Source organism: Anomaloglossus baeobatrachus (assembly GCF_048569485.1).
Source record: "Anomaloglossus baeobatrachus isolate aAnoBae1 chromosome 5 unlocalized genomic scaffold, aAnoBae1.hap1 SUPER_5_unloc_10, whole genome shotgun sequence".
Classification (NCBI taxonomy): Eukaryota; Metazoa; Chordata; class Amphibia; order Anura; family Aromobatidae; genus Anomaloglossus; species Anomaloglossus baeobatrachus.
Genome location: NW_027441785.1, coordinates 13,495 through 25,597, shown reverse-complemented (window position 1 = coordinate 25,597; position 12,103 = coordinate 13,495). Strand labels below are relative to the sequence as shown.

The window sequence follows — 12,103 nt, the reverse complement described above, 5'->3', positions numbered from 1 at the left end:
AAAGTGTGGGTCAATTATTATTCAACCCCTAGGTTTAATATTTTGTGGAATAACCCTTGTTTGCAATTACAGCTAATAATCGTCTTTTATAAGACCTGATCAGGCCGGCACAGGTCTCTGGAGTTATCTTGGCCCACTCCTCCATGCAGATCTTCTCCGAGTTATTTAGGTTCTTTGGGTGTCTCATGTGGACTTTAATCTTGAGCTCCTTCCACAAGTTTTCAATTGGGTTAAGGTCAGCAGACTGACTAGGCCACTGCAACACCTTTATTTTTTCCCTCTTGAACCAGGCCTTGGTTTTCTTGGCTGTGTGCTTTGGGTCGTTGTCTTGTTGGAAGATGAAATGATGACCCATCTTAAGATCCTTGATGGAGGAGCGGAGGTTCTTGGCCAAAAGCTCCAGGTAGGCCGTGCTATCCATCTTCCCATGGATGCGGACCAGATGGCCAGGCCCCTTGGCTGAGAAACAGCCCCACAGCATGATGCTGCCACCACCATGCTTGACTGTAGGGATGGTATTCTTGGGGTCGTATGTAGTGCCATCCAGTCTCTAAACGTCACTTGTGTGGTTGGCACCAAAGATCTCGATCTTGGTCTCATCAGACCAGAGAACCTTGAACCAGTCTGTCTCAGAGTCCTCCAAGTGATCATGAGGAAACTGTAGACGAGCCTTGACATGACGCTTTGAAAGTAAAGGTACCTTACGGGCTCGTCTGGAACGGAGACCATTGCGGTGGAGTACGTTACTTATGGTATTGACTGAAACCAATGTCCCCACTGCCATGAGATCTTCCCGGAGCTCCTTCCTTGTTGTCCTTGGGTTAGCCTTGACTCTTCGGACAAGCCTGGCCTCGGCACGGGTGGAAACTTTCAAAGGCTGTCCAGGCCATGGAAGGCTAACAGTAGTTCCATAAGCCTTCCACTTCCGGATGATGCTCCCAACAGTGGAGACAGGTAGGCCCAACTCCTTGGAAAGGGTTTTGTACCCCTTGCCAGCCTTGTGACCCTCCACGATCTTGTCTCTGATGGCCTTGGAATGCTCCTTTGTCTTTCCCATGTTGACCAAGTATGAGTGCTGTTCACAAGTTTGGGGAGGGTCTTAATTAGTCAGAAAAGGCTGGAAAAAGAGATAATTAATCCAAACATGTGAAGCTCATTGTTCTTTGTGCCTGAAATACTTCTTAATACTTTAGGGGAACCAAACAGAATTCTTGTGGTTTGAGGGGTTGAATAATAAATGACTCTCTGAATAAACTTTTGACAATTTAAAAAAAAAAAAAAAGAAAAAAAGAAATAACATTCTTTTTTGCTGCAGTGCATTTCACACTTCCAGGCTGATCTACAGTCCAAATGTCACAATGCCAAGTTAATTCCGAATGTGTAAACCTGCTAAATCTTCAGGGGGTTGAATACTACTTGTAGGCACTGTAGGACTATGGGGGCTACATTATGATATATGGAGGACTATGGAGGCTACTTTATACATAGAGGACTATGGAGGTGTGTTATAAAACATTGAGGACTGTGGTGCAGTATAATATATGGAGAAATATGGGGTGAATTATAATACATGGAGAACTATGGGAAATTCATTATAATACATGGAGGACTATGGAGGTGCATTCCAATATATGAAGGGTTATGTGGGACCCTTTATACTATATGGAAGGCTATGTGGGGACCATTATTGTATTTGGAGAACTATATACGAGGGAGGATAAAGATACAAGTATGGGATGGGAATGTTTTGTGCTGAGGTAAAAAGGCTCTTACCCTCAGCACCCAGCTTTCCCATGCTCTAATGTACATCTCTCAGCATCCAGCTTTCCCATGCTCTGATATGGGAAAACTGGGTGCTGAGGGAATGATGTATAGCAGAGCATGGGAAAGCTGGGTGCCAAGGACCAGATGGATATCAGAACATGGCAAAGCTTAGTGCTGATAGAGGGATTTCAGATCATGGGAAACCTGGGTGCTGAGGGTAAAAGCCGCTTTACACGCTACAACATCGCTAAAGCGATGTCGTTGGGGTCACGGAATTTGTGACGGACATCCGGCCGCGTTAGCGATGTCATTGCGTGTGAAACCTATGAGCGATTTTGAATCGTCGCAAAAACGTTCAAAATCGCTAATCGGTGACATGCCCCCCTATTCCCAATTATCGTTGCTGCTGCAGGTACGATGTTGTTCGTCATTCCTGAAGCAGCACACATCGCTATGTGTGACACCGCAGGAACGAGGAACCTCACCTTACCTGCGGCCGCCGGCAATGAGGAAGGAAGGAGGTGGGCGGGATGTTACATCCTGCCCATTTCCGCCCCTCCACTTCTATTGGGCGGCCACTTAGTGACGTCGCTGTGACGCCGCACGAACCGCCCCCTTGGAAAGGAGGCGGTTCGCCGGTCACAGCGACGTCGCTAGGCATGTAAGTAGTGTGACGGGTCCACGCGATTTTGTGCGCCACGGGCAGCGATTTGTCCGTGTCGCACAAACGATGGGGGCGGTACGCACGCTAGTGATCTTGCTAGCGAGATCGCAGCTTGTAAAGCGGCCTTTAGAGCCAAGTGTCAGCATCATTATCCTGTACTCCGAGTGTCAGTGTCACTATCCCGTACCCTAAGGGGTACTTTGCAAGCTGCGACATCGCTAGCCGATGCTAGCAATGCCGAGCGCGATAGCCCCCGCCCCCGTCGCACATGCGATATGTAGTGTGAGCTGCCATAGCGAACATTATCATTACGGCAGCTGGACACGCACTTACCTGGTTGGTGACGTCGCTGTGACTGCCGAACAATCCCTCCTTCAAGGGGGAGGTGCGTTCAGCGTCACAGCGACGTCACAAAGCGGCTGGCCAATAGCAGCGGAGAGTCGGAGATGAGCGGGATGTAAACATCCCGCCCTCCTTCTCCCTTCCGCCTTGCCAGTGGACGCCAGGTGCAGGTAAGATGTTTGTCGCTCCTGCGGCTTCACACACACAGCGATGTGTGGAGCTGCAGGAACGACAAACAACATCGTACCTGCGGACGCACCAACATAATGAAAATGAACGATGTGACACAGATCACCAACGATTTTTGACTGTTTCACGCTCGTTCATCTTCTCTCCTAGGCTTTACACGTTGCGACATCGTTACCGGCGCCGGATGTGAGTCACTTTCGATTTGACCCCGACGATATCGCAGGTGCAATATCGCAACGTGCAAAGTACCCATAAGTGTCGGTGTACGTGGAGGGGGGGCCCCGGTCCAAATTTTGCACCATGGCACATCAAACTCTAGTTACGCCACTGCAACACTTGTAAACCGCTCCTGGTGCCTGATATCATTATCTAGTGTCCTCACTCCGTGGTCTTCACTTACAATGTGAACTGTTTTGTCACCATTACCTTAGTGAATAGCCCCTTCACCCCCAGGCAATTTTTTCCTCTCCTTCTTCCAAGAGCCATAACTTTTTTATTTTTCCATCAATCTTGCCATATGAGGTCTTGTGTTTTACAGGACGAGTTGTAGTTTTGAATGAAATCGTTATTTTTACCATATAGTGCACTGAAAAATGGTGGGAAAAATCCAAGTGCGGTGAAATTGCAGAAAAAAAGTGTAGTTGCGCTATTGGTTTTGGAGTCTTTTTTCTCAGTGTTCACTATATGGTAAAACTGACATGTTGGTGTGAAGCCTCAGGTCGGTACGAGTTTGTAGATACCAAACATAGGCTCTGTGCACACGTTGCTTTTTTCATGCTTTTTTCCTTTCAGATTTTAATCAATACTGCAAGGAAAAAGCTTCCCAGCAAAGTCTATGAGACTCCTGAAGTGCTGTGCACACGGGGCTTTTTTCAGCAGCTTCTTTCTGCCAAGACATGCTTTTTCTGCAGAAAAAAAATCTGCTACATGTACACACAGTCTTACTTTTATCTAAGGGGTTAAAAAATTCAGAAGTTGTGCCTTTGTCACCATTTTCCGAGCCCCGTTGCGTTCTCATTTTTTGGGATCTGGGTCTGTGATGGCTTTTTTTGCGTCTTGAGCTGGCGTTTTTAATTAAATCATTTTTGTGCACATGCTATGTTTTGATCGCCTGTTTGTGGAAATAAAACCCCCCTCACAATTTTTGGTGTTTGGAATTTTTTTTCTCGCCACGCCGTGTACTAATCAGATTAACTAGTTTTATAGTTTGATTGATCAGGCATTTCTGAACGTAGCGATACCAAATATTTGAGCAAAAAACTCCATAACACCATACAAATTTGGATGTGGGCATGGATTCTGCTAAATCCCCACATACAGCGCAAACTCAGAACCATGGTATTAAGAGAAAAGAGAACAAGAGTTTTATAGTGCTAAAATTGTTCAAAAAAAATTATTATGAAGAAGGTGAACATCCATTTAGTCTAAAAACATATTAAAACACCAGGACAATGCCCCGAGATAGATAGACAGCACTTAGAGATTAGAGGCACCTGTCCCCTGATGAAGATTGAAAACCGATGTATCGAAACGTGCGTTGGGCGTTTCGAGGTTCCATTTCCTGTGACCTGTTACCGAATTCAGCTTTACCACCGCCACTTTTGCATGCCCTACTCCAGTATTACATCTCTGTATGCTTTAAGCTTTTTGAGTGGATCTGACTTCATGTTGTACCTAGTTATAGTCCACTATGGAGATACTATATTCTGATATTATGATGATTGTGCCATCTGTACAATTATAAAATGTAATTAGTTTCATGAGTCCCTAAGTGGTGTCTATCTATCTCGGGGCATGGTCCTGGTGTTTTAATATGTTTTTAGACTAAATGGATGTTCACCTTCTTTATAAGAAAATTTTTTGTACAATTTCTTCTATAGAAACTCTTGTTCTCTTTTTTCTTGATACCAAATATGCGTAGTTTTTTTTTATTTTTATTAACTGTTTTATATTCAGGAGGGTAATTTGAATTTTTAGGTTTTTTTGTTATTTTTTTTCTTCCTATTATTTTTTAAAAACTTTTTATTAACATTTTTTATTTATTTTCCTAGTCCCCTAGGGGATGTTATCACTGCATAGTCCGATTTCCTAAGCATTTCAGAAATGCTGCTTCCTGTGAGTGCTGGCGATTTGTCGGCTCTCCCAGGAAGTTTACCATGGCAGTTTCAGGGGTCATCAGCTGACCCCGCGCTACCATGGAAACACATTGGCGCACCGTGATCATGTCACGGGACAGCCGATGGTGGTGGGAAATGGCACAATCCCCACTGCGGCCATTTAAGTCGTGCTGTCAGTGTTTTACAGCGCTATCTAAAAGGGTTAACAGGTGCGGGTGGATCTCCGATACACCTGAGCCTGATACCTACACCTGATACCCAAACATATGCAGAGATTTCCTCGGGCTCACCACCAGAGCCCGCAGTAACTGGAGATAGGCGACCAAGGACGTACCGGTACGCCCTTGGGCGTAAAGGGGTTAAAAAACAAAAGCAATTTATATTTCATTATATATAGAAAATAAAAGTTGTAAATTTATTTACACACAACACTGCTGCATGGACAGTATATGCACGCTCAGCTCTGCTACATAAGCACATTTACATACAGCTCTACTAAATACAATGGAGATCAAAATTAGAGAACAATGTCTGATGACTCGCTTTTTTCAGAAACAATGTAATAACTTTGTCACCAAGGATGTTCCAGAGCTTTTCTATTGGGTTTAGATCAGGACACTGGGCAAGTATTTCATTGTTTCAATGTTTTCTGTTTCAGGGAACTGCTTTACCCAATTTGTTGTATGACAGGGGGCATTGTCCTGCATGAAAACTGCTGGATGATTGAGGGATGAACGCAAGGAAGGAACCACGTGTTGTTGAAGAAGGTTCTGCTACACACTTACATTCACTCTTCCATGTAGCTGTATGAGAGGTCCAAATCCTGCTGCAGAAAACATTCCTCAAACCATGACACGTCCTCCACCACCATTCACTGACTTCTTAACACACTTTGGGTTTAGTCTTTCTCCAGTTCGTTGACGAACATAATGTTTCCCATCGGACCCAAATAAATTAAATTTGCTTTCATCGCTATCTATGGAGCACTTCTTCTCTGTCCACACAACATGCTCCTCACAAAAGGTGAGTTCAGCCTTTTGATTCTTTCTGCTAATGAGAGGTTTGGTCACTGCAGAGTGGGCTTTCAATCCAAATGCTCTTAAACATCGTGACATTGTATGACGAGACAGATCCTTACCCTGTTTGGTGCTGAACTGGCGAGCAATTCTAGCTGCAGTGCTGAAACAATTACCCATGGAGATTCTCCACATTATCCTGTCCTCTCTTGCGAGAGCGACCAGTCTTCTTTGGGGAATTGAAAGAGTTCGTGATGTTGTAAAGATGCAATATTCTCCAAATCACAGACTTGCAACAACCAAATTCTCTTGCTAGGGCTGTTAGGGTTACCCCTTAGGCCTTCATATGGATAACCTGCTGCCGGTGTGTTTCAATCACTTTGTAATGGCAGACCATTTCTGCAAAGTCAGTGCAAACTGAAAAGTTAGGCTGCCAACAGGGTTTGTCAGATAATTAAGGAAATTAGCACTAGGTGCCAGATTAACACCAATAACTTGCAGGTATCTGAAAGTGTTCTGTAATTTTGATCAGTGTTTATTTACATTTATTTCATTTACATTTTTATGTGCTTTTGAAAAAAAACAATTTATGAAATAAGTTTAAAATACTGTGAATTTCCTCATATTAGCATATAATCACGTAGTACTACACAGTGATCGCAACTTTTAGAAAATTGTGATCTTCACTGTATATACAGTTATATACACACACACACACTGTGTACACATCACCCCATTTTACAGTCCCTTACAGGGTATGTGATTGATCCTATGACTGAAAAGTTTTTGTTAGAAGTGCATCTTATAGTCCAAAAAATATGGTAAGTTCCAAAGTAATTTCCCTTCCTCATTTAATTATACGACTGTCTGTTATGTGATTTTTGGACAATCTGTCAATAAAATATTTATTTTGTCCCTGTGCAAGTTATTATTGATGGTCAAGAAAATATGAGTTTCCTTGTTTTCATTTTTCCCATTCTAGGTATGATAATGGATACTCCCTGTGTGGGATTTTTGATGTTTAAGAAAGTTCCACTTGTGTTTAAAACATTCTGAACATGAAAAAGGCTTCTCCCCTGTGTGAGTTATTTGGTGTCTAATAAGATGCAATTTCTGGGGAAAACATTTCCCACATTCTGAACATGAAAAATGCTTCTACTCTCTGTGACTGCTCTGGTGATAAAGAAGAGTTGATCTACTTGCAAAACATTTCCCACATTCTACACATGAAAACGTCTTTTCCCCTGTGTGAGTTCTCTGATGTCTAATTAGATCTGATTTGGTGTTAAAACATCTCCCACATTCTGAACATGAAAAAGGTTTCTGCCCCGTATGAGTTCTTTGATGTGTAACAAGACTTGATTTCCGGTTAAAACATTTTCCACATTCTGAACATGAATATGACTTCTCCCCCGTATGAGTTCTTTGATGTGTAACAAGAGTTGATTTCCGGTTAAAACATTTTCCACATTCTGAACATGAATATGACTTCTCCCCCGTATGAGTTCTTTGATGTGTAACAAGACTTGATTTCCAGTTAAAACATTTTCCACATTCTGAACATGAATATGGCTTCTCCCCAGTATGAATTATCTCATGACTAACAAGACTTAATTTGTGGCTAAAACCTTTCCCGCATTCTGAACATGAATATGACTTCTCCCCCGTATGAGTTCTTTGATGTGTAACAAGACTTGATTTCCGGTTAAAACATTTTCCACATTCTGAACATGAATATGACTTCTCCCCAGTATGAATTATCTCATGGCTAACAAGACTTAATTTGTGGCTAAAACTTTTCTCGCATTCTGAACATGAAAAAGGCTTCTCACCTGTGTGAGTTCTTTGATGTATAACAAGATGTGATTTCCGGATAAAACATTTCCCACATTCTGAACATGAAAATGGCTTCTCACCTGTGTGAGTTCTTTGATGTGTAACAAGATGTGATTTCCGGATAAAACATTTCCCACATTCTGAACATGAAAATGGCTTCTCTCCTGTGTGAGTTCTTTGATGTATAACAAGTTTTGATTTCTGTGTAAAACATTTCCCACATTCTGAACATGAATATGGCTTCTCCCCTGTATGAGTACTTTTATGTGTAACAAGATTTGATTTCAGGTTAAAACATTTCCCACATTCTGAACATGAATATGGCTTCTCCCCTGTGTGAGTTCTCTGATGTTGTACAAGGTTTGATTTATGATTAAAATATTTCTTACAAATGGAACAAGAAAATCTCTTCTCCACTGTGTGAATTTTTTGATGTTTTACAAATGATGTTTCTGGAGGAAAACTATTTCCATTTTTTAATTGTGAAATTGGCTCCTTTTCTTTAAGATCAGTTGGTTTTCTAATGCCTCTTTTGTGACTTTTATTAATTTTAGTAGTCTGTAATGATTCAGAAGAGAGGACCTGTTTCATAGAATCAGATGATAGATCTTTGCTGTGAAAGAAAGATGGGATATCTGGAATAATGGCATTTGCTTTAGTTGAATCTTGTGTGATCTCAAAGTCATCTGATTTATAAATTGAAGATGTCAGTTGTCCCACTGGTCTCGTGGTACAGTCATCTGCTAGGAATAAAATCTGTTATTTTTTTCATAAAATATGCTTGAAATTAATATTTTTAAACATTTCTACTTAAAACGTCTATAGAAACAGCAAGTTATGTAGTAAAATAGAATTATTTGCTAAGACAATAACAGCTCACAGTCTAATAGAAGACCTCATGGCATGAACCAGTAGAGTATGGTACACCACCTAAAATGTTATGTAGGTGAATATGATACCAATATAAACTTCCTCTCCCACAAAAACAAGCCCCCACTCAGTTCCATCATCTGTCAATGGCAAAACAGAGTATTCCAACATTATAACGACGCCAAACACACCTCCAAGACGACCACTGCATTGCTAAACAAACTGAGGTTAAAGGTGCTGGACTGGTCAAGCATGTCTCCAGACCTGAACCCTATTGAGCATCTGTGGGGTCTCCTCAAATGGAAGGTGGAGGAGCAGAAAGTCTCTAACATTCACCAGATCTGTGATATCATCATGGAAGAGGATACAGCGGCTCCTGTGACGTTCTAGTGAACTCCATGCACAAGAGAATTAAGGCAGTGCTGGGAAGTAATGGTGACCACATGAAATATTGTCATTTTGAGCACAGTTTGGCAATTTCACTTAGAGGTGTACTCATGTTTGTTGTCAGCAGTTTTGACATTAATGGAAGTGTGTTAAGTCATTTAAAGGACACACCAAAATTACACTGTTATACAAGCTGTACACTGACTACTGTGCATTGCATCAAAGTGTCAGATCGTCAGTGTTGTCCCATGAAAATATACAATTAAATATTTACAAAAAAATGAGGGGTGTATTAACCTTTGTGATATACTGTATTTGCAATTTTCACTCCAACATCCACTGCGTCACTGAAGGCTATACTTTCCAAAATGGAGTCCCTTTATGGGACTTTCTCCTGCTCTGGTTTTCTGCTGTTCTGTCACATCAAGTCTTCTGCAAATGTGTCACATCTTATCTGGGATCTGCTCCAGTGACGTCAGCTTCTGTTGTTGAGGGTATGAATTGACTAACCTGAAATACTTAATTCAGCCATATCACAGACCCAAATATGTGGTTTAGTTGATGTAGCCTAATATATTTATGAATGTTATTGTTTCCTACTGACTCATATATGAATATATTCAGTGATTTTCCTTAATACAAAATGCCAGCTATGGACTCTCTAATATCGGGAAAAGTTTTGAAAGAAGCCATCACATCAGGTTAATGTCTCCATGGTCCAGTCTGCTGAGCACTGGCAGTGACACGCGAGTTAACGTCACATCTCAGATACCGATGGACCTGAAACAACTGAAGCAGAGAGCGGCTGCCATTCCACCCATGATCTCAGAAGGCTTCTCTGAATCAGCGTCACAAACTGTTCACATGAAGCCTCATCACGCTTTGGCTCTTTATCAAGAGCAGATCACCAAGGTTCACGAGGTGGCCCTGGATAGACTTACACCAACCAAAATTAGAATCTTTCCATTATTCCCCTCCCCATGTACATTTACCCACACGGACTCTATATTGTTGCAGTTCCCCCCAATGTCACCTAAAACCTGTGTTGAATGATGACATTGGGGGGGGAACTGCAACAATGTAGAGTCCGTATGGGTAAATGTACATGGGGAGGGGAATAATGGAAAAATTCTAATTGGAGTTGCTATAAGCCTCCTAACATACCTGAACAAATAGAGGGTGAAATGCTGCAACAAATTGAAAAGGCAGCTAATAATAATAATCAGGTTCTTATTATGGGGGATTTCAACTATCCAGACATACAGTGGGACATAGAATCTACTGGTTGTGCTAAAAGCTGTAAGTTCTTATCTACAATTAAGACCATTTCTTCTTTCAGATGGTAGATGAATCGACCAGGGGAGATAATTTGCTAGATCTGGTCCTGTCAAATAGACCGGATACAATTTCAGATCTACAGGTCCGGGAGCACTTGGGCACCAGCGATCATAATATGGTAAGCTTCAATGTAATATTCAATAGAACATTTCAAAGGGGAAATGCTGAAACCTGGAATTTTAGGAAAGCGGATTTCAACAAATTAAGGGAAGAGCTTAAATGTGTAGATTGGGACAAAGTCATGGTAACTGGGGATACTGAACATAAATGGGGTAAGTTTAAGGATATACTACTAGAGTCCTGTAAAAAACGTATACCCTCTGGTAATAAAATGTCCAGGAATAAAAAGAAACCACTTTGGATAAATAAGACTGTACAAAGTATAATAAAACAAACAAAGGGCGTTTAAAATCTTAAAGGCTGAGAATACAGAAATAGCATTTCAGAAGTATAAAGATATCAATAGGAAATGTAAAAAAGACATCAAGCAATCAAAATTAGCTACTGAAACAAAAATCGCCAAGGATATTAAAATAAATCCCAAAATCTTTTATAAATACATTAATGCCAAAAGGAAAACAAAGGATAGTATCGGCCATTTAAAATATAATAACTAGTTAGTTATACAGGACAAACAAAAGACTGAGATATTAAATAGTTATTTCTCATCAGTGTTCACCAAGGAACTGACTGTACCAAGTGAAAAATCAAAGTTCACCACCCGATATAATTAATTTAACACAAGAAGAAGTATGCCTGCGTCTGAGTAAATTAAACAGTGACAAATCCCCAGGGCCAGATGGCATCATCTACGAATATTGAGGGAATTGAGCTCCGTAATCAACAGACTGCTGTATCTCATCTTTTTAGACTCGCTTTCTAACAGGGTTGGTTCCTCAGGATTGGAGGATTGCTGATGTGGTACCGATATTTAAGAAAGGTAAGAGGCTGGATCCAGGCAACTACCGTCCAGTAAGTCTGACATCAGTAGTGTGCAACGTTTTTGAGGGCATTTTAAGGGATGACATACAAAAATATATTGCAAAAATAATATAATAACTCAAAAAAAGCATGGATTCATGAAAGCTAAGTCATATCTAACCAACATGTTGGGGTTCTATGAGGGGTGAAGTGCAAACCTGGATATTGGTAATGCAGCTGATGTTATTTTTTTTAGACTTTGCAAAGGCATTTGATACTGTACCACATAATAGCCTTAAACTAAAGCTCCAGAAGCAAGAACTAGGGGAAACTATATGCAACTGGGTAAGGCGTTGGCTACAAGATAGGAAACAAAGAGTAGTCATAAATGGTACTTTCTCTAAATGAGCTATAGTCAGCAGTGGGGTGCCGCAGGGATCTGTGCTAGGACTGATTCTTTTTAATATCTTTATTAATGACCTTGTGGATGGGATTGATAGTAAAGTGTCAGTCTTTACTGATGACACCAAACTATGTAGGATATTATAAACTTATCTATATAGTACAATATTACAAAAAGATCTGGATAAGATGTCAGAATGGGCAGATACTTGGCAAATGAGATTTAATGTTGATAAATGTAAAGTAATGCACCTAGG

The 12,103-nt window shown here is 41.0% G+C and overlaps 1 protein-coding gene across 1 annotated transcript; it reads right to left on the bottom strand.

Moving 5' to 3' along the window:
* Positions 1 to 5,538: 5,538 nt before the first annotated feature.
* On the bottom strand, positions 5,539 to 8,724 carry LOC142258778 (uncharacterized). The gene has a single exon (XM_075331377.1). It carries the CDS (start codon positions 8,517 to 8,519, stop codon positions 7,248 to 7,250), a length of 1,272 nt encoding a protein of 423 aa, XP_075187492.1. The 5' UTR covers positions 8,520 to 8,724; the 3' UTR covers positions 5,539 to 7,247.
* Between the last annotated feature and the right edge of the window lie 3,379 nt (positions 8,725 to 12,103).